Source organism: Schistocerca nitens, chromosome 6 (genome assembly GCF_023898315.1).
Source record: "Schistocerca nitens isolate TAMUIC-IGC-003100 chromosome 6, iqSchNite1.1, whole genome shotgun sequence".
Taxonomy (NCBI): Eukaryota; Metazoa; Arthropoda; class Insecta; order Orthoptera; family Acrididae; genus Schistocerca; species Schistocerca nitens.
Window position 1 is genome coordinate 222114118 of NC_064619.1, and position 23525 is coordinate 222137642.

At 38.3% G+C, this 23525-nt stretch overlaps 1 protein-coding gene across 2 annotated transcripts in view; it reads right to left on the reverse strand.

The window, feature by feature from the left end:
- Positions 1 to 20862, reverse strand: part of LOC126262893 (SAP30-binding protein) — a 37354-nt gene extending 16492 nt beyond the window's left edge. The window contains exon 1 of one of the 2 annotated variants that reach the window (XM_049959789.1): positions 20715 to 20862. Coding sequence is in view for 1 of the 2 variants with exons in the window: in XM_049959788.1 (XP_049815745.1) it covers positions 20538 to 20571 (34 nt within the window). In the remaining variant the exon portion in view is untranslated. The other variant, XM_049959788.1, reaches the window with a different exon arrangement.
- Positions 20863 to 23525: the final 2663 nt, after the last annotated feature.

The window sequence follows — 23525 nt, forward strand, 5'->3', positions numbered from 1 at the left end:
ACCATCGTCCTCCCGAATGTGAGTCCAGTGTACTAACCACTGCGCCACCTCGCTCTGTCCAATGGTTTAAATGCCCTGTTATCACAGTTCTGACTGAGAAAAAGGAAACAAAACCACACATTAGCACAGCACAGTGTTATCTTTCTTTCAGTTGGTTTTAACAGAAAACTGGTACATTGTTTTTAAAAATATATATAGTCTGTTTTCGACTCTGTGTGTGTGTGTGTGTGTGTGTGTGTGTGTGATTTTCTGCCATGGAACAAGTTATCTGCCTGCTAGTCTTTTATTGGCTTCCTCAAACCAGAAGCAGTTTTTACTTTCTATGTTCCCATCAGCTTTCACAGTTAGTCTCAGTGCCATAGCTAGGAAGGTGCAGCCTATCCTGTGGGGTGATGAAATTTGCCCGGTTCTCTGGCATAAGTTCTAAAAATATTTTTTTCTTTCTTGACAATTTTGCGAACGGACAGGTAACATAACAAGAGGTCTTATGGATTGAACCTGACTCTTTTGCATTCATATGTGCATTTCACCTCTACAGAAGAAATAAAAATTGTTCTAGTACAGTACTTGAGACAATGATGTCAGTTATCTTAGTTTGATACACACCGTAGTCAGGAAAAGGCCAAAAAGCTTATATGGGTGTCGCAGGGTATGCTGGCTGAGAAATGACTGTTAAGGGAAAAAAGTAATATATTGTGCCATTTCAGAGTTAATTAATACAGCAGCCAGTTAGGTCTTTGCACCACGTAAATTCAAGCAGCCTGTCACAAACGATATCACTAAAGACATTCTTCATTTGTTTTCCTAAAACCAAAGAAGAGAATGATACAAAAATTGGGCATGGGACGGAAGTAAGGATCGAACCTGAGCCAAAGGCTGAGCAGTTTCATGCACTTTTGTCTATTTTATGAGAACAACTGACACTAATTTTATATGGTGGATTGCTGGAATTTGCACACGCAACGGCTTGATTGGCTAACTTCAATGTTAATTAACTTTGTTTTTCTTAACAATTATTTCTCAGTACAACCTACCCCATAAAACACATACAACCTTTTCAGACTGTTTCAGGCCACTCTGTTTACATTTTTTGTAAAGAGGGTATTGTTAACAGCTCATCAGTCATTAAATTTTTATGATCTGATTTTGCAGTTATTATTTTTGTGAGAAGTAGAGATTTCAGATTGTAAAATAAAGAAAAGAAATCCTTTATCACAAAGGATACTGTAGGAGAGAGAGAGAGAGAGAGAGAGAGAGAGAGAGAGAGAGAGAGAGAGAGAGGGGGGGGGGGGATGGCGGAGACATCTGGAGCCGGCTGGAGTGGCCGAGCGGTTCTAGGCGCTACAGTCTGGAACCGCGCAACCGCTACAGTCGCAGGTTCGAATCCTGCCTCGGGCATGGATGTGTGTGATGACCTTAGGTAAGTTAGGTTTAAGTAGTTCTAAGTTCTAGGGGACTGATGACCTCAGATGTTAAGTCCCATAGTGCTCAGAGCCATTTGAACCTTTTTTTGAGAGATATGGTTTAGGGTCTTCTGAATCCTGAAAAGATTTTTCTATAAAATGTGTAGCTGAATATACATACCAATGTAAGTATATTAATTATAGTTTCCTTTAAGGTCAGTTACCTGTGTTTACAACAAAGACATGGCTTTATGTTTGTTAAATCATGTAACTGGAAAAGTACATTCTTGGATCCAGTGCTCTTTCCAGAACTGTTTTAAATTTTTTAATTACACAATGGAAATAGATTGGTACATGCACTGGATCAAAGTGACCTGAAAGAATTTTCTTTTGCCTATTCTGAAACTTTCTACGTCTCACACATGGATAAAAACAAAAAGTAGAAGTAAAGGTGTCATTTCCAGTTTATTTTCAACAAACTGGGAAGAAAGCTATTAATGTAACATAAGATATTTTATACAGTCATTCCTCATTCATCCCACAAATTAAATTGTAAACATGGATACATGCTGAACCTGCATAATTTTTTTAATACAGGTGTAAGTTGGTAAATTCTACCACCCACCTTTTACATGCTACAATAATAGAAATTCTTCTGTGGAATAGAAAGAGTTGTCAAGGATAAACTTTTCAGTTTCTTTTCAAAATTAACTTTGCTATCTGTTAGACATTTTATATCACTGGGTAAAGTATCAAAAATTTTAGTTGCAGCACTGTGCATCCCTTTCTGTGCTAAAGACAATCTTAATGTGGAATGTGGAGTAATGAATGTAATTTTTCCTTCTGGTACTGTCCTTAAACAGATGATCACGAGTCTCAAGTGAACACCACATATTATTCTCACATCATAAATTTTGAGCAATGAAGACTTTCTTTTTTAAAGATGAGTTACCCCCGAACATTATTCCATGTGACATTACTGAATGAAAATATGAAAAATATGTCAACCTACTGGTTTGATCTCCAATGATTCTAAGTGCAAATGTGGGTGAACAAAGTTGTTTTAGGAGTTCAAAAATGTGCTTCTTCCAGTTTAATTTCTCATCAACAGGGACATTTAAGAATTTTGAAGTTTCCACCCTATTTATTACCTCCTCACCACGTGTTAGACTTACTACTGGTGTACTACCCTTAAGATGTGCAGAACTGAGTATGTTGCGTCCTTTTAAAATTGAGGATGAGACCATTTACAGAAATCCCATCAATGATACTGTTAAGAACATTGTTTACCATTTCTTCTCTTTCTGCATATATGCTCGGATTGATTACTATACTAGTGTCATCTGCAAAAAGTACTAATTCTGTTTGTTGTATGTTACACAAAAGATCATTTACATATACGAGGAACAATAGCAGACCTAAGACTTAAACTTGGGAACCTCATACAGGATTTCTCCCCAGTAAGAATAATATTCCCCGGACTACATTGGTTGAATTGCTAAATACAGCTTTCTGGTTTCTTTTGGTTAGATTTGATACTTATCGTTTGGCTACACCATAAATCCCATAAAACTTCAGTTTATCTAAATCTACATCTATACTTCGCAAAGCAATGTCAAGTACACGGCAAGGGGTACATCCCACTGTACTAGTTATTAGGGTTCCTTCATGTTCCATTCACATATGGAGTGTGGGAAGAATGATTAACTGAATGCCTCTGTGCATGCAGTAATTATTCTAATCTTATCCTCACGATCCCTCTGTGAGTGATACCTATGGTTCACAGGTCACCTAAAGTCGACATACAATTTTAAAATGTTTGAAATAAGGAAATGAAGTAATATAGAAGGCTGTGCTTTTAACATACATTGTTTAACCGTGGTATCTACAAAGTCACAGAGAAAGCATCGTGGTTTTGGGAGGGAAAAGCCACATTTGTTATGACCTGCACTGCAGACAGAAGCAAGAAGCAAACCTTAAGGAAATCGCAGGCAGGTAAGTTTCATTCAGTGTGTTTCAACTTCTTTCTGTGTATGTTAGATTAATTTTAATTCTTTTGTGTTACTGAAAAGACTTTATTTATGCCTTTGTTTTGTTGAGTGTGGGATAAAATTAGTACTTTAAGCATTCACATGTATGTCAACTATTGGTTCTTTTAAATTAGCATAATCTTAAATATGACAAGAGTGTCAACTTTATATTTCCTATTACAACTTGAGTTTTAGACTGTATCTGAAAGTAGCTTTAATGCTGTTCATAATGATATTAGTTTTATTAAGCTATGTCACTTAGATCCCATAACTGACATAGAGTGTCAGCTTTAGGTATTCAAGTGTCTAATTTTGGAGTGCTATCTGATAATTTTAAATCTTTTATTTTCTAGTAGCCTATCAGTATTCTAAATAACTGTTATTTTTAACTGTTTTTTCCAAGAACATGGGTCCAAGGAAGTATCAACAATACTCACAAGTCTTTGATAGAGGTCACTGATGCAGTGAACCATGGAATGAGCTGTTCTTCTGCTTCAAAACAATTTGGGATTCCAAGGGTAACTTTGATGGGGAAACATAAGGGGCATGTCCCATTACAAATGAAAATGGGAGCTTCTACAGCATTTTCAGCAGATCAGGAAAATTTGCTAGCTGAATGGGTAAAAATGAGGGGGAAAAGAGGGTTCCCAGTTTCGAAACAAGACATTACTGTAATCTGCTAGACAGTTGGCTGACAAATTAAAACTTAAAGAAATTTAAGCTCAAGAATTTGCCAAAATTTAACTACAAACCAAAGAAATGTCACTCAATATTAAATTTTGGTTTAAGGGGGTTCATAGTTATTTTGAGGAGAGGGGGTTAATTTCAGTGTTTGAGGACCCAAATAGAATTTTTAATGGAGACGAAACTTCCTTCTTCCTTAATCCAAAGGGTGGAAAGGTTCTGGCTGAACAAGGATCAAAGACAGTGTATCAAGGGGCTGGAAATGATGAAAAGGAGAACATCACAACACTCATTATGGGAAATGCTGTTGGGGAACTTGTTCCACCAATGATTGTATTTAGGCAAATAGTTTTAACTGTTTATTAATTTTTGTACCTGTATTCTCTAGCAACCCTAGTTTATATTCTGAACATTTTCTTTCAGGTACACCAGAATACCAGTAGCTGTAGCCACAGGAGTACCAAAGGAATGGGCCATTGGGCATTCAGAAAGTGGGTGGATGAACCACGAAAACTTCGATGAGTATATTGCCAACATTTTCTACCCATGGTTGGTAAAGAAAGGATTTCAGTTCCCAACTGTTTTGTTTCTGGATGGTCATACATCACACGTCACTGCCCTGAGTCAGTTTTGTGCAGAGAAGGGCATTGAAATAGTGGCCCTATATCCAAATGTAACACACATTTTAAAAACCTATGGATGTTGCTGTGGTCTGTACTCTAACAAGTCTTGAAAGCAAAAAGTGCAAGAATCGTGCATGGAGCATGGACACTTGAATAAACAATAAACAAAACTTTTCACACATGCTCTGTTCAGTTCTAGACGGTATAATGTTCGAGATCCTTCAGTATGGGTTTCATAAATGTGGATTATTTCCCTGGAATGCAGAAGCTGTTGTAGTTCCAGAATTAGATGTAACTGAGCCACAAGTAGCAACAACAACAACAACAACAACAACAATAACAGCAATTCCAGAGTCCCAGTTGAAAGAGCACGTAGCTTGGCTTGAAGATCAAATTGGACCAGAGAGACTACGAACTTTTGTGGAAAATAAGGGAGACTGGCAGGTTGTGCAGAAGGTTTGTCCCTTTACAACCTTTGGAAGAAAGTCCGTCAACAAGCTATACACGATCTGTCTCCGCAAGCAACCTCACCAGTACCATCATCTGCACCATAGGATGCCTTGCTGAGAGCTTGCCTCAGGTTTCATCACCAGAACAACCTTCTCAACTTCAAGAAGTGGAAAATACAACACAGTCAGTGACACTTCTAGAACTCAACACTCCACAAAAAGTCACAATGACAACAAATGAGCCAAAACCATCCATTAGTGCAGGATTTGTACCATCACCATTTAAAAGAGCTTTGTTTCAGCCTAATCATATTGCTTCAATTACAGTAAAGAGAAAGAGAGAAAAAATTCCAGCTGTTGTCAAACCTCCTCAAATGATAGATTACTTCCTAAAAAAGGAGGAAATGAAAAAGAAACTAGAAATGGAGAAACAAGAAAGGAAGAGGGCTACAGAGGACGAGAAAATTATTCAACAAAAGAAGAGGGAAAAAAGACTAGCCAAGAAAGGGAAAAACAAAGTGGTGGTGTCTGATTCTGATACTTCAGATGAGAGTGAAGTTCCATTAATGGACAGTGACTCAGAATTGTATGAACAAGATTATGACGAAATGTCATTAGAAAGTAGACTACCAGTGAAAAGAATGTGAAAGAAGGGGATTTTATCATTACAAAATTTAATCAAAATATCCACGGGTGTGCTGCCGGTCTATAGTGTCCAACGGGCACAATATTTCGGCGATCATACATGTCGCCATCATCAGGTGAACTGACGGACTGAGCTCCTGTGAACGTGCCGGCACGGAGATCCGTACGCTATGGCTGCTCAGAGGGAACTGGGTTCGGTCGCGGTGGCGGTCGATTTAAATACCCTCCGCCCGCGGCGTGCTCCCTCCGCTGTCCGCGCCCCGCGCCACGGTTGCGCGGTGGAACAGATTGCAACGGTGTCTGAGATGATGCCGGTGTGATGGCTCTGTCCGCCGTGGTCGTCACAACTATACGTTTGCTCGATTTACTCTTGATTAACCCAATCGCTGGTTCCCAAGCCTTGCTAAGATTATAGCCACAGTCATGGTTTATGAGGTCGTCATTGGTGCGAATTTCGATGGCCTCTCTAACAACGCTGTCCCAGTATCTCAACGTCTGTACCAGAATCCTCGTGCGGTCATACTCCATAGCGTGATTTTCCGACAAACAATGTTCAGCGACCGCCGACTTGCTCGGATACATAAGTCAAGTGTGCCTCTGGTGTTCACGGCATCGATCCTCGACGGTACGCATCGTCTGACCAATATACGACGTGCCACATTGACACGGAATCTGGTACACGCCGGCCTTCCTCAAACCGAGGTCATCTTTGGCGCTCCCCACCAGTGCACGAGTTTTATTCGGAGGACAAAACACAGTTCCGACCCGGTGTTTCTTCAGAATGCGGGTGATTTTCCCCGAGAGTGCGCCTGTGTATGGAATAAATGCAGTGCCTACCTCCTCCCTCGTGACTTCATCCATCTCAACAGGTTGTGCTGCAGTGGTTGGGTGGAGAGCACGTTGAATCTGCCACTCTGAGTACCCATTTTTTCGAAATACAGTTCTCAGATGTTCCAGTTCTTGGGGTAGACTCTCTGCGTCAGAGATAGTGAGTGCCCTATGTACTAGAGTTTTAAGTACCCCATTCCTCTGTGAAGGGTAGTGGCAGCTGTCTGCGTGCAAATACAGATCAGTGTGCGTTGTCTTCCGATACACCCCATGACCTAGGGTGCCGTCAGCCCTTCTCTTGACCAAGATGTCAAGGAAAGGTAATTTACCCTCCGTTTCAGTCTCCATAGTGAATTTGATGTTGGGGTGTATGGAGTTTAGATGTGTAAGGAAGTCAAGGAGTTTATCCATACCATGTGGCCGGATGACGAACGTCTCGTCCACGTAACGGAAAAAGCAAGTAGGTTTCCATACGGATGACGACAGGGCTTCCTCCTCGAAGTTCTCCATGTACAAATTCGCTACCACCGGTGAGAGTGGGCTACCCATGGCTACCCCAATCTTCAGTTACCTTTGCATTGTTCAAGAGGTGTCAAAAGATCTGATAAAAGTTATGGGATTGAAGAGTACTGATATAAGTAAGACAGAGTTTTTAGCAAATGAAACTGATATTTCCTTTATCTCACACCATCAAATAACTGATGTTGTAGAGATGCCTGAACTGTCAGTGACCGGGGAAAGAATCAAATATGTTTTCAAAAAGTCGCTTAATGTAAAAGTAGGTCATACATTGGTTTCTGACATTCTCTTGTAAACATTAATTTTCAGCAGTAAGCTCCTTTCTGAATTTTCAGTTGCTTTTACTCGTCTGTTTAAAGATAATCAATGATTTGCTAAGGAATGTTAATTTTTAAGGACTATATTTACATGTACTTCAGGAGATTTACACCTACTGTAAATGTTTGCAGTTAAACTTATAAAATAGAAAGAAACATTCCACATGGGAAAAATATATTAAAAAACAAAGATTCTGTGACTTACCAAACGGGAAAGTGCTTGTAGATAGACACAATAAAAAAACACACAAAAATTTCAAGCTTTTGCAACCCAGGAAAGAGGGAAGGAGAGGGAAAGACTAAAGGATGTAGGTTTTAAGGGAGAGGGTAAGGAGTCATTCCAATCCCCGGAGCAGAAAGACTTACCTTAGGGGGAAAAAGGGACAGGTATACACACACACACACACATATATATATCCATCTGCACATATACAGACACAGGCAGACATATGTCCCCTTTTCCCCCTAAGGTAAGTCTTTCCGCTCCCGGGATTGGAATGACTCCTTACCCTCTCCCTTAAAACCCACATCCTTTCATCTTTCCCTCTTTCCTGATGAAGCCACCGTGGGTTGCGAAAGCTTGAAATTTGTGTGTGTGTTTTTTTATTGTGTCTCTCTACCAGCGCTTTCCCGTTTGGTAAGTCACAGAATATTTGTTTTTCAATAGATATATATGGTGTGACGAGCATTGCAATTTTCTTTCCATTATTGTCTAATTTTGGGAATATGGGAATTATGTTGATTATAGGTGCCAAAATTGTCAACTTTAGAAGCATGGTCATTTTAGAGTGTGTATTTTAGGAGCAATTCAAGGGTTCACATTCCACTACTTTTTTTTTTTTTTTTTTTTTGGGGGGGGGGGGGGGGGGGACATACAATTTCATTTTTACAAGACATGATATTTTAGATGAAAGCTGAGACTCTGAAGTTCCAGAAAATAATTTTAGAACCCATAATTATTTAATTACCAACGAGGTTGTAGTATTTTCCTAGGGTCATCATTTAAAGCCTGTTCTTGAAACTTTGTTATCAGACTTTCTTGAGATAGTTTACATCTATCTTTAAGAGTCTGCCAGTTCAGTTCATTCAGTATCTCTAAACTGAAGTCTACCAGCTGCTTTACCCTCAATTGAGCCTATGTGATAATTCCACTTCATATCCCTACATATCGGAGGGAGCGCGCCGCGGGCGGAGGGTATTTAAAATCGACCGCCACCGCGACCGAACCCAGTTCCCTCTGAGCAGCCATAGCGTACGGATCTCCGTGCTGGCACGTTCACAGGAGCTCAGTCCGTCAGTTCACCTGATGATGGCGACATGTATGATCGCCGAAATATTGTGCCCGTTGGACACTATAGACCGGCAGCACACCCGTGGATATTTTGATTAAATTTTGTAATGATAAAATCCCCTTCTTTCACATTCTTTTCACTGGTAGTCTACTTTCTAATGACATTTCATCATAATCTTGTTCATACAATATTGTACGAGTTGGCCAATTCCGACAGTGATTCACTGATATGGTTATCATAGGATACTACATTTTGTGAAGTGTACCATTTTACATTTCTGAACATTTAAATCAAGTTGCCAATCTCTGCACCATTTTTCAATCTTATCAATATCTGACAGGATATTTATGCAGTTTCTTTCCGATAGTACATCATCATAGATAAGTGCATCATATGCAAAAAGTACAGGGTTACTATTTTCTGCAAGGTCATTAATATGCAAAATGAACAGCAAGGGTCCCAACACTCTTTCCTGGGCCATATCTGAAGTTACTTCTACATCTGACAATGACTCTCAATCCAAATAACAAACTGTGTCCTTCCTACCAAAAAGTCCCCAACCCAATCACAAATTTCACTTGATACCCCATATGATTGCTTTTGACAATAAGTGTAGGTGTGGCGCTGAGTAAAATGCTTTTTTGGAAATCAAGAAATACTGCATCTACCCGGTTGCCCTGATCCAGAACTTTCAGTATGTCATGTGAGAAAAGTGCGAGTTACGTTTCACATGATCGTTGTTTTCCGAATACATGTTGGTTGGCATTCTATTCAAGATACCTCATTACATTTGAGCTCAGAATATGTTATAAGATTATGCAACAGACTGGTGTCAAGGATATTGGACTGTAGTATTGTGGATCACTTCTACCCTTCTTGTAGATAGGTGTGATCTGTGCTTCTTTCCAAGAACTGAGCACAGTTTTTTGTTCAAGGGGTCTACAATAGATTGTAGTTGGAAGAGGGGCTAACTCAGCCGTGAATTCAGTATACAATATGACAGGGATTCCATTGGTACCTGGAGATTTATTAAATTTTAATGATTTTAGCTGTTTATCAAAACAACAGACATTAATACTAATTTCATTTATCTTTTCAGTGATTCACGGATTAAACTGGGGCAATTCTCCTGGGTTTTCCTTTGTGATAGAACATTTGAAAACAGAGTTAAGCATTTCAGCTTTTGTTTTGCTGCCCTCAATTCCAGTTCCTATCTCATTCGCTAGGCACTTGCCACTAACTTTGGTGCCACTAAAAGCCTTCATATAATGCGAGAATTTCTTTGGGTTTTGTGAAAGATTCTGCCAAGGTAGCCATTGAAGGTATCACACGTTGCTCTCTTGACAGCCAAACAGTGACCAAGTACCATGGAGAGTGCTTTCCATTATGGACTGTTCTAGGGGAACATATCTATTCAGTGCACAATCAATTATTCTTTTAAACCTGATCTATAGTTCCTCTACATGCTCCTGCCCTGGCTCAATGTTTCAAGTTCCTCACTGAGATGTGACACTAATGCTTTGTTATCTAGTTCATTGAACATATGTTTCTTTCTGCTTGTTTTAGTTGTCCTTTGGTAATCATTGTTGCCACAAATGCATTATGGTCACGGATACCAGTTTTAATATGGGCATTCTCAGTGAGATGAGGTCTATTTGTTGCCATTAGATCCACTATATTTCCATCATGAGTGGGGTTCAAAACTATCTGGGTCTTTCCATACCAAGTGGTCCAGCACTGGTTGCTTGACCATCTCAGAAAAATGTTATATTTGCTGTGTGAGTTCCCCAATGTTTAGTAGTCGCAAAAATATTTAAGAAATTGTTGTTTATTATTTTGAAATGGAGGCCACATTTGTTCTAGGCTGCATGTGTTTTCTCATATTTGCAAGCATCTACATTTTTTACAGCTATTCAGTAGTGGATTGTCCTAAGCCTTTCAGATAAAATGCATTTAGTTCAACACACTCTGGGCTACAAATTAACATCATTATCACCTAGCTGAATGTATTGTTTAATATATTTTAATAGCTCAAAGTTATCAGCTACAAATTTTAAAAAAACTCAATTTTTGAAGAGTAGTTTTCCAAAGAAAGATTAATTTCTTAGCTTTAATATTTTTTCATCTATTACACTGTATTAGTAGAGTTACTTTTTACAGAGTATCAATGGTGAGCAGCTTACAATAAAAAAATACAATTTTTAAATTTTTTAAAATTTTTCCATTTTGTGGCCTGCAATATCTTTGCTGGGGGACCAGATAAAAATCTGAAAATTTCACAGTTAATAGACCTTTATGATATCGAACTTCAGTGTAAATTTCAACTTTGAGATTCGATTGGAAGTTATAGGAAAAAAATTACAAACACGAGTCAAAAATACGTTTTTTAACATCTGCAATATCTAGGCTTATGGAATAAAATGTATCAATTACAGTATATAATTTAATCATATCTATGATTAATTATTTTTTTTATTGAAAATAAGCCTTACTAATTACATCATATTGTTCTCTTGTTATTTGTTTTTAGTACATCACTCATTGAACATTTGAGAAATTTATTTACTCAGTTTGGGTTTTAGATTATAAGTTCGCCCAGTCACAGTTGGAAATTCCATGGGAGACAGCTTCCTTAGTACATTTTTAAGTGGCATCCAAACTTGATCCTTCTCAATTTTTTTAAAACATGTCTTTGGCCATGGAGGGTGATAAAATACAACATGTACATCTTGGTTTCGACAATTGATATTATCAACTTTGCCAGTCCACTACTGTTCATCGTAAACACAAGCCACTATGTCTTTATTTTGAAGAACCAGTTGAACAAGTTTTCCACACTGATGAAGTTCACTATCAAGCGAAGTTGATGTGATCGTACACTTCAGTAAGTTATGTGAATGGGATATAAAACAATGAAAAGATCGAGCGCCTTTAATCTTCTGACAAGTGTTGTACCTTTCCTTCAAGACATAGTCATAGACTTCTTGTGTTTCCTCACATTGTACAAAAACATAGGTAATTCCTTTGATATGTTTTTTACAGAATTCAAACATTTCTCGAGGTGTTATGATATGATTGTCATCGGTCTGCTGCAGACTTGCTTTTGTGACAGCTCGCTTTGTTGTACCCCCGACACCATCATAAGCATTCTTCCCATGGCATGAAGTAAAAAAGTGCCATTCTACATCAAACCCAAAATCTTCTTCATGAAAGGTGTTAATAACATTTTTGTTTTGTTTTTATACTGACTTGCTGCCCTGTCCGAAAAGTAAATCAGTTTTTTTTTTTTTTATGGAAGGGTGGCGCTGTTTAATGTAGTTTGTTAATTTTAGTTGAAAAATGTGTACTGCTGTAGTGTTGTGCCACTGCCTTGAACAAGATAGTCACTTAAGACACAAAAGCCGTGACTCATTTGTTTATCTTCATCTTTATAATAGAATACAAATGGATGAACTGTGGCCTGTTTGTTTACCCAGTGATGCCCTTGTACTTCATCTTGAACAACAAAGGAATAATTTTCCGAAAAGTCAGCAAGAACTAAGCATTCCCCAGACGCCAAGGTTTGCTTTTTGTTTTTAAAAAAATTTACTTTGAGTTTTTGCAATAATATGATGCATTTTCAGATTTTTAAGGTTCAACACTTCAAAAAACGCTTCTCGTGATTTAATGACTGTCACCATTTCAGTTCTGTCTTGTGTCACCCACTGTTTGTATTTTATATTGTCAGGCATCAAATCGTCTTCTTCGGATTCTTCAAACACGCCAAGTAAGGCTTGTTTGCCTGCACAATCTTCACATTTTCCCTTGATCATACAATTGTAACTGTCAATATTGCACACCATAACTTCCAAAAGGTCTTTAGAGTCAACTCTAATATTGGCCCCATCTATCATCAACTTTATGTTCTGATTATACAACCAAACACAAACATTATGGGTGCCAAATGCCCCGCAACAATACACCATCTTGGTCTCAACTCACAAAACTTTGATTTTCCAATTTTAATGTCAGGATTTTCTTTTTTAAGTTCAGTGAATAGTTCATTTAAATTTCACAATATTAACCTTTTTTGTCTCTGGATCTTAGAACCATTTTCTTTCACAGAAACACTGTCTTTTTTTGCCAGACATCAAACGGCTGTTATTGTCATCATCATAATACTTAATAACTTTATTGATTGTGTTTTTATCTACCAAATTAGAGGCGCTTTTCTTTTGTAATGCTGGTGAAATTCCCTGTTCTTTTACTAATTGCCTTGTTAACTTAACAAGACGTTCTGACACTTTAAATTCATCATTAACTTTTACTTGTTTTTATATCAAATAATCATATTTGGTTGGTGAAGTTTTAGAACTTCCATCTGTTTTAATGCAAATTGTATTTTCAAATGAAACTTCCAAATTCTTTTTGACTGTAGCTGACACTTCCTAAATTTTTGTATTCAAGGCACTTGGTCTTTTATCTTGACTTAGTTTTCTAATTTTACTAGCAGGTGATATACCCACGATTTCACAAGCTGTATATACTTTTTTAATGGTTGCTGATAAGTCATAAAATTCTGTATCTGAGGTTTCACTGTCCTTTCTCTTGTGAATTACAAATATCTTAGAATAACATGTTGGACACAATGACTTCTCCTGGTATGAGATTGACAAAAGGGCTTTTATTTTTAGAATAATGATCAAATGTTATTTCTCGCAGACCTTTTGTTATAGGTTTCTTATCTTTCTCAAAAGGGTCCATGTAAGACTGACCAAAAAGGTGATGAATTTTTTAAAGAATTTTTTTCATGGTACTTGCATGTTGATTTGACCTCTGGGACAACTCGTAAGTACAAGAACACTCCTTTTTCTTCTTCACTGTAATCTTTGATTAGAGTAATGTCTTTAAGATAAACTCCATACACACTTTTATGACATGCTTCTTTAATAATAACACCATCAGAACACTCAGAAACCATTTTTCAACTGCACACTTCAATAACTTCTAGCTAAATAAGTGAGACTAGTCAGTTGTTGGTGTAAGGGGGAAGACAACAGTCAGACTAGTATAGGCTTGCAGATTTAATTGTTAGCCTGCTGAAACAATTACTACAGCATTATATACGAAGACAGTAACTTGTTCTCGAAAGAACAGTTACTGTTGATGACCGTGCAGCTTTTCCCTGGAATAAATGATGACTAACTGAAACCCTCAGCTGCTGACAGTGGTGTTGATATACCTCGATGTGGACAGCTGAAAATGTGTGCCCCGACTGGGACTCGAACCCGGGATCTCCTGCTTATATGGCAGACGCTCTATCCATCTGAGCCACCGAGGACACAGATGAATAGCGCGACTGCAGGGACTTATCCCTTGCACGCTTCCCATGAGACTCACATTCCCAACTGTCCACAATTCTACATATATATTGTACCTTATAGTCATTTGCCCAACCACTCATTACTCGCGCACGCTTTGGCGATTCCCATAAGAGTTTGGGCAACCTGTGCGCATTCGCACAGACAAAGGTCAATGGATGGGTAGCCTTTAACTATATATATGAAGAGAGTAACTTGTTCTCGAAAGAACAGTTACTGTTGATGACCGTGCAGCTTTTCCCTGGAATAAATGATGACTAACTGAAACCCTCAGCTGCTGACAGGTGTTGTTAATATACCTCAGATGGATAGAGCGTCTGCCATGTAAGCAGGAGATCCTGGGTTCCGAGTCCCAGTCGGGGCACACATTTTCAGCTGTCCACATCGAGGTATATCAACAACACCTGTCAGCAGCTGAAGGTTTCAATTAGTCATCATTTACTAGAGCTTTGTTTTGACAAATAATCATTAGCTAGTGTAATGTAGTGTGTTACATTATGCAATTGGTACACTTTATTTGATTAGACTACCAGATATCACAGATGTTAAAAACGTATTTTTGACTCATGTTTGTAATTTTTTTCCCATAACTTCCAACTGAATCTCAGAGTTGAAATTTATACCGAAGTTTGATATCATAAAGGTCTATTAACTTTGAAATTTTCAGATTTTTATCTGGTCCCCCAGCAAAGATATTGCAGACCACAACATGGAAAAATTAAAAAAAAAAAACATTTTTTAGAATGTGTATTTTTTTAGTGTAAGCTGCTCACCATTGATACTCTATAAAAAGTAACTATACTACACAGTGTAATACCAGAAAAAAATATGGCCGCCATTTCCATTTCAAAATAATAAACAATAATTTTTTTTTTAAATATTTTTGCGACTACTAAATATTGGGGAATTCGCCCAGCATATATAAAATTTTCCTGAGATGGTCAAGCAACCAATTATTTTTTTCTTGGACAACTTGGTATGGTAGTTTACAGAGAAGCAATTTTTAAAGTGTCACTGGATGTCTTATCACACACATCTGTAATGAAACAAACTTTCCCAATTGATTGTTGGATGATTAAAGTCTCCACTGATGATTACAGTATGGTAGGGCAACTTACATACAAGTGAAGCGAGTTTTTCTCTAAAGTTATCAGTTACCAGAGATTAGTTTGGTGTACGATGGAAGGATCCAGTAATCATTTTATGCCTACCACTGATACTGAATCTTGCCCCAACAGCCTCACATGCAGCTTCAATTTCTATCTTGGTGGATTCGAGTTTATTGTGTACTGCGATAAATACACCACCTCCATGTCCTATTTGCCTACCCTTTCAATATACACTTAAATTTTCCCCAAAAATAGCACTGCTATTAATTTCATGTTTCAACAAGGTTTTTTTTACTTAGTATTATGTGAGCTTCACTGCTTTTCAGGATCGCTTCAAAATCTGGCGCTTTGCTGAGGATAATTCGGCAGGTAACCATTCGGATTCTAATGCTCTCACCTGTGGGAGGCATTTCTTTTGATCTTACACTGATACTTCTGAGTTTCCCACAGCTATCATTATTTGGATTGGATGGAGCCATCTAATCTAAAAAATCCTTGTGTGCACCCCATGCACAATCAGCTACCTGAGTAGCAGCCTCTGATGTGCAGTGGACACCTGACCCATTTAGAGGGACCCTATGGTGCAAGTCCAGGAAGTCACAGCATAGCTTCTCACAAAACCTTTGAAGTCTCTGGTTCAGTCCTTCCACTTGACTCAGAGCCAAAGTTCTGAGGGCAATGCTGGAAATTATGAGCTTCGTTGAGACTCCATGAGCATGGCTGTTGTTCTCAACTTTCTCTGCCAATCACTGGAATGATCCAAATATGACCTTGTAGCCCAGAAACAGGCATTATGTATTCTAACATGCATCACAATCTATAGCTGGTTGCACCCAGTACCCTCAATGGCTGCTGGAATAGCTTTTTCAACATGTTGCTGCTGTGTTGGCTCCTGTCGACAGATAGCGCAATAAGGAACAGATTCCTCATAAACAGTTCAAAATTTACCACTGCGAATCTATATACAGTTACAATTAAAAGTGAGCCACTTTTAAATATTAATTCACAAACACTCTCTTCTATGTGCTGATCACTACAAAATCTACTTGCCTCAATGTTTATAAACTTGTGTTCTGTCTTAATATATGAAAAACCCCTCCTTTTCCAGTATTAGTCCAGCGTGACTAAGTTGGTAGAGCGTAATCTTTTATATGTAACTTATGTAGCCCTTTGGTTGAGTGGTGGAATGTATATCAGATCATTTTGTTGTTTTAGCATCCATTGGTCCCATTAAAACCTCAGAAAAGATTTCTGAAGACGGTGTCCTTGCAGAAATTCTATGCCCAACACAATTTCTGCAAGATGTCAAAGTTCCAAAAGAAGAATCCCTTGGCTGGACGTATTTATGATTCTTAAAGTTTATGGATGCATATGAATTTTCCAAATCTGTTCTCAACCTCAGTTTGTTGTTATGATTTTTCTTTTCTTAACGTTGTGTGTTTTGGTAGTGTTACATGAAATGAGCTCTTCCAAACTCAAACTAAATATGAATTGCCTTAGGTCAACCTTGAGTCAAGCACCACTCCCTAATTTGGCAATTTTGTTGATCAAAAATAGTATAGCTAAGGGTATTGATTTTGGTAGCAATATTTCAAAACTTGCAGCAGAAAAGTTAGAAGGAAGAGATTCTAAGGTGCATGTTAAAGTCATCTAACACTATGGAAATCTTTGGTTGTGTCTACAGCTTTACTTACTTCTCTCCAATCATAAAAATGGTTTACCAAATAGTTAACATTAAACATTGTTTTCTCAACCACTTGTATCAAAAATTGACCCCCCTCCCCCCAAAAAAGGAAAAATAAACCTTATGATGTTTTCATGGGATTGATGGGGGTGATGAACTAAAACTCTACACAGGAGCCAAAGTACCTAGCTGGGTAGTGCTCCCACCATTGCTACAAAACCAAATAAGTTGTTCCTTAGATTTATTTTTAAATTTTACCAAACATCTGTGACCAATTAAAGTTTCTCATATGACACCAACCTTGACACAAAATCATTTTTTCATTGCACTACCTGAATAAGCTTTTCCAATGTCAATTCAAAGTTTCACTTTGCCACTAACCTCTCACCAATGCACTTAATTCCAATATATACTATCAATTTTAAAGTCATTTTGTCAGTTTGACAGTCCTGACTGGGTAACAACCCCTGGAATTCTGAAATTGTTGGGGATAAAATGCACAGAGAGAAAATTTATCAATAATTTGAGCAGAATATGTAAAAGTTGTCATTGTTGGCAGCATTATTATTTTTTGGAATTCTTTTCACTCGTTAGCTCTTTACATGCCACTTTGCTTAGTTCAGTGTATACTAATACAGTGTAAATAGAACTGGAAAGGGAGCATGTTACAACTGAGAGGTATTTACCTTTGCAATCAGAACACTTACACCTAAAATGTTAGGGTTTAAAAACAGGGAGAATTAAAAACATTCACCACATAAAGTGTGTGACAAATTAAAAAAGAGGAGTGGGGAGGGCTGCTGTCATCAACCCACTAGCTGGTTTGAACAAAAAATGTTGATCCTAATGGAGGTGTACAATCTTGCTTTCCTCTGACCTTTAAACTGACTAATCTAACCAGATTCAGGGGGACCTACAGTGGATTCCAAACAATAGTGAAACTAGGCATTATTCACAAAAAAAGTATCCATGTAAAGCTACGTTATGAAAGAGCAATGTTTTTCAGGAGCAGTGACAAATTTTTTTCTGTCATGAGCATGTCCATTAGAGATGAGAAACACTTATATGCTACAAGATTTAGGAAGAAATTAACAAAAGCCTTCTTCACTCAATTATCGTGGACTTGTACTTTAATTATTTAGGGAATCTAAAGAACTGAAGCAAACCAGAATTTGAACAAACTGCTCATCTTTAACAGCACGGACTTATGAGCTATAATCCCATGGACTATAATTGTGACTTCTCACTATAATACAGAAAGAGTTTGTTTTGAAATTATAGTAAATTTTCTCAGTGAAATTCACAAATGGTCACAGGAAGTTATGTCTTTGTGTCAATTTTGGGAGAAATATTTAATATTTCACACAGTGAAGACATTGGCACAGTAGGTGCTAGGATGTGATCAAACTGAATTTTAAGAGAAAAACACTTCATTTTTCAATATGAAAGCCCAGCATTTGCCTGGAATAATTTAGGGAAACACGGAAAACTGAATGGTTGGATGCAGGTTTCAACTATTGTCCTCCTAAATATGAGTCCAGTGAGCTAACCACTACTCCACCTCTCTTGAAGTGAGAACAAAGAGAAGAGCAGAATAATCGTACGCAATTATCAAAAATGGCAGAGACAACAACCACAAAACATAATTATATAAGGCATTTTATTTTGGTTTGTTGAATTAAGAGCTTGCAGAATACAGAATTATAAAGTGTGGAGAAACAGTTGCTTCCAGAGTTCTAAGGAACTTCCAATAACATAATTTTGTTGACAACAAAAGGTGATTGCAGTATGCTGACACATGAATGATTAAGCATTTGTTAACATTACACAGTGCAGTCTCTATTATTTTTCACTACATCAGTGGCTGCACAAGTTGCCCAATCTCATTCTCTGTGAAGCAAATGTGCAGATAGATGCTATGCATCTGTGGTAGGCAATATTCAATATTAGCAAAACCTGAAAGCTAAAGATTTTGTTTACAAATGTACTTTTAGTCTGGTAAAACATTAATCATTCATTTTAAAATCAGTTGTAAACTTCCAACAGTAACTGCATTTAGCTGTGCTCTCAAATTTTGTCTTTCAGCATATACATTTTGCAGACAGTTTCAAATTAATTGATAATGGAACAGGGGTTACGACCCCTGGGGAGGTGGGTGGGTATTCATGCATGGCTGTCTTCACTTACACGTTGTAGCTACGCAAGGCGTCTAAATTTGTTTATATTTAGTTTGCACCCCACCCAAAACACCCCATTTCCCGCGCTTGTCCCGTTAGTGTCATTAGGCTTCTTGTGGAAAGTGTGTGTGTGTTTGTTTTTGTTTCCGCCATATTTGTGACGTCATGGGTCAAAGCAGACGGGCGGGATCGGACGCTTCCGTATTTCCTGAGAACTACATATATGAGGAATAAAATGTATCAGAAAGGCAAATTTAAATACTACTGATGTATATCAACATCAAATCTGATAAGTAGTTTTTAAATCATACAGAACGTTTCATCCAACATACAGAAAACAAGGTCTGAAAAAGATAAATTTTGGTAAACAGTAAAATTACATTTATCAGTCTGTATGACTACACTGAGTAATTTATGAAAATGGGAAACCAAAGAGAAATTTGGAAAGGGAACGAAGTTCAGAGACAAGAAATACAAACTTCAAGGTATGCCAGTGATAATGTATTTCTGCCAGAGACAGCAGAGGACTTAAAAAGATTAGTTGAGCAGAATGGAAATGGTAGTATTGCAAAGATGATATATGAGATGATAATTATTAAAGTAATACAGAGGTAAAGGAACGCAACCGTATTAAATCAAGTGTGCTGAGAGAATATGAGTAGGAAATGAGATACTAAAAGTAGCGTAATTGTTTAAAATGCAGACTAACAACAAAAGGTTAGAAAGTATTTTCTGAAAATATTTGTTTAAGTGTAGCCTTATAAGGAACTGAAGCATGGAATATTAAAAAATACAAAGAAGGAGATTGCTAAAACTTCTGAATGTGGTGCCACAGAAGAATTACATAGGTAAACTGGGTCTTTAATGAAGAGGTACTAAATCATATTGTGGAAAAAATATGACCTGCAACAGAATAATTGCAGCACAGCACAAGTTCTACATTGAAGTGGAAGGTAATAATTTAACTGAGAGTTGACATACTGAGACTGGGAAATAAATGTTGTAGATGGAGACCGAAGCTTACCTGCAGAGTGCAGATGTTAAGTGGTTGTAGGTTGCAGCAGTTATGTAGACATGTACAAGATAGATTAGTGTGAAGAGCGGCATAAAACCAGTTTTCAGATTGAAGACCACAACAACAACGGAAACTGAGCTTATATTCAACATGAAATATTATGTATGTTCTATGTCAAGAAAGAAGGATTTTAATAGAGATTCCACAACAATATTGTAGCTCTTGATGTTGCCACATAACGCGTTTTGCGGGTGCACTAATTCAGAACACGAGTAACTAAAACCTATGACTAATAGTATAATCATAATAGTGACAGGGTTTAATATTTATGATGTTGAGAACCAGTTGTAGGGGACAGTCGAATCACTCCAATTATCAACATAACCGTAAAAGTGAACAAACCTTTCAATAGACGTGAACGCTGTGTATTTAACATCTCGTTGAAATCAAAATACTTTTTACGCTGTGTCACTGACGCTTGGAAATTGTAAGCATTTAGCACAACACATATTTCATGCAGTGCGCGAACTTACAAGACAGATTTTATAAAACACAATTTCGTTGTTTACGTTCACTCACCGATGTGGAATAAATATGTCAGAACATAAATTATTCCAATACACGCAAACACATTTTTAGTCACCTATTGACGATTATGTTTGTTATTGTCTTCACGAAACTTCCAACTCCATGTCACCAAAGATTAAAAACAGTGACAGCATAATGATCTTTGGTTGTTTATTTCACGAAACGAATATTCAAGCATATTCCACAGACATCGAAAAGTTGCACATGCAAGCCCCACCAACGCTCGTGCTAGGCTACATAAATCCGAAACACATATTTAACGCAGCACTCAAATTTACATGGCAGTTTCATAAAACATACTCTCGATGTCTATATTTCACTCATCGTGGCCTGTGGGAAAAGGTATCTCCCCAAGTGAATTACAATAGGTACTCTTTGGAATGTGCGAAGGATTAGTCTTTGAGTGTGTTGTTGTTGGTTGGTTGGTTTTTGGGGAAGGAGACCAGACAGCGTGGTCATCGGTCTCATCGGATTAGGGAAGGATGGGGAAGGAAGTCGGCCGTGCCCTTTCAGAGGAACCATCCCGGCATTTGCCTGGAGTGATTTAGGGAAATCACGGAAAACCTAAATCAGGATGGCCGGACGCGGGATTGAACCGTCGTCCTCCCGAATGCGAGTCCAGTGTCGAACCACTGCGCCACCTCGCTCGGTATGTTGTTGTTGTTCTGAGTTACATTCTATTGATAATAAAGTTGAGATATCTGTAATTTTCCTACATAACTGGTGATCCTGAGACGAAAATAATCCACGAACAGAAAGTATGGTCGCGTTTTACGCTATTTTTTGATAGTCATGGAATACGTGGCGAAGCTGTTGCCATTTGCGAAGAGATCCTGCAGTTACAGTGGAAGATTGACGTTCTGGAAGTTTCTACACCTAGGAGTGATGATAGCTCAAAAAAATGGCTCTGAGCACTATGGGACTCAACTGCTGAGGTCATTAGTCGATGATAGCTCAGGTACAACGAAGTTACCAGCTCCAGCAATATCCTCAATACCACGAATGCATCCGAAAATTGCGTGCCGTCCGCCAGCCGTCTTATTACTGTCATTCGCACAGTGGTTACATTTAAGGGCCCGCCATTTTCGTCTGTGCAACCTAAGATTTGGGTCGCAATTTTAGAAAGAATTTTCGCCCAACAGAAGATATACGGAGGATCAGAAGCAATTTAGGTTGGCGGTTAGTAATTTACACCAGAGAGGAACCACTGTAGTTATGGATATTATCCTGAAACCTTCACACCGACGGAATTACATGCACTCAAGACGGCGTTGATCACTCATTGCACAAAGTTACACGAACAAAAGCTTAAGCAGGAGCTGCATCACGAACAAAGAGGTACCAGAACCGCATCGGAATTCTAGACACACTTATGGGCTATAGTGGAAATTTGTGTGGTCTCTAAAGAGTTGCTGCTCCGCACTTGGTGACAGCAACTGCCTCCACGAGGGGTGGCAATCAGATAAACTGTTGTGTGTATATGATAGCACAAACAGCAAGTCAGTTGCAAGGGCTGTATCACCAACAGACACTGTTGCTGCACGTAATAGCCAGGCATCAAAGACATCAGAAGAACACACATATCGCTGCACAGTGACATTTCGGCAAACACTGTGTAGGACAAGATCTCATAAATATATCGGACATGGCGATCCAAATGCAGGTGTTGGAGCTTCAGATGGGTGCAGACAGATAGCAATGGGCATGATATTCTACTAATCTGCCAGTTGAGGACTGCATCCAAGCTCAAGATGCGATATCGACCATCTGTTGTTGGGCCACAAGTTATGAAGTGCACGAGGCCATGTGTTTACCCAAATGGCAAGAGCAGTTTGGAGTAGGTGTCATGGACCATGACAGCTCCATTGGCGTGTGAAACAATGATTAACAGTAGCTGAGAGACTACACTGCAATACTGATATAGCAGTGGGGACTGGAGAGCAACCTGTTATTTCAAATCAATTGGTGATTCAACAGAAATGTGGAGAACATCACATCAGTAGCACATTGCCAACAGGTGATATGGGTTAGTATTCCTGGTGGACATTGGTTTGGAAGTCAGCACTCTGCTGATGGTATATGCATTGGAAATGACAGCACTGGAGCCACTGCAGCTGTTAGCCATCAATAATTCTAGTCATCTGTCAACATCCCGTAATTTCTCATGTGCCCAGTGGTAGAACTGTACACGACGTTCAAAGTCGTCGCCATGCAATTCCTGGTGCATACAAATATGGTACAGGTGCAATTAATGTTCATGTAGCATTCTTAAAACCGAAGTTTTTGAGATTCCCGATTCTCGCGCAATTTGTCTGCTATTGATGTGCGGATTAGCTGCGACAGCAGCTAAAACACCTACTTGGGCATCATCATTTGTTGCTGGTCGTGGTTGACGTTTCACATGTGGCTGAACACTTCCTGTTTCTTTAAATAACGTAACTATCTGGTGAACGGTCCGGACACTTGATGATGTAGTCCAGGATACCGAGCAGCATACATAGCACACGCCCATTGGGCATTTTGATCGCAATAGCCATACATCAACACGATATCTTTTCCGCAATTGGTAAACGGTCCATTTTAATACGGGTAATGTATCACGAAGCAAATACCGTCCGCACTGGCGAAATGTTACGTGATACCACGTACTTATACGTTTGTGACTATTACAGCGCCATCTATCACAAAGCGAAAAAAGTGGTCCAACTAAAACATTCATATTTCTTTACGTACTACATGAATATGTAATAAAAATGGGGGTTCCTATTTTAAAAAACGCAGTTGATATCCGTTTGACTATGG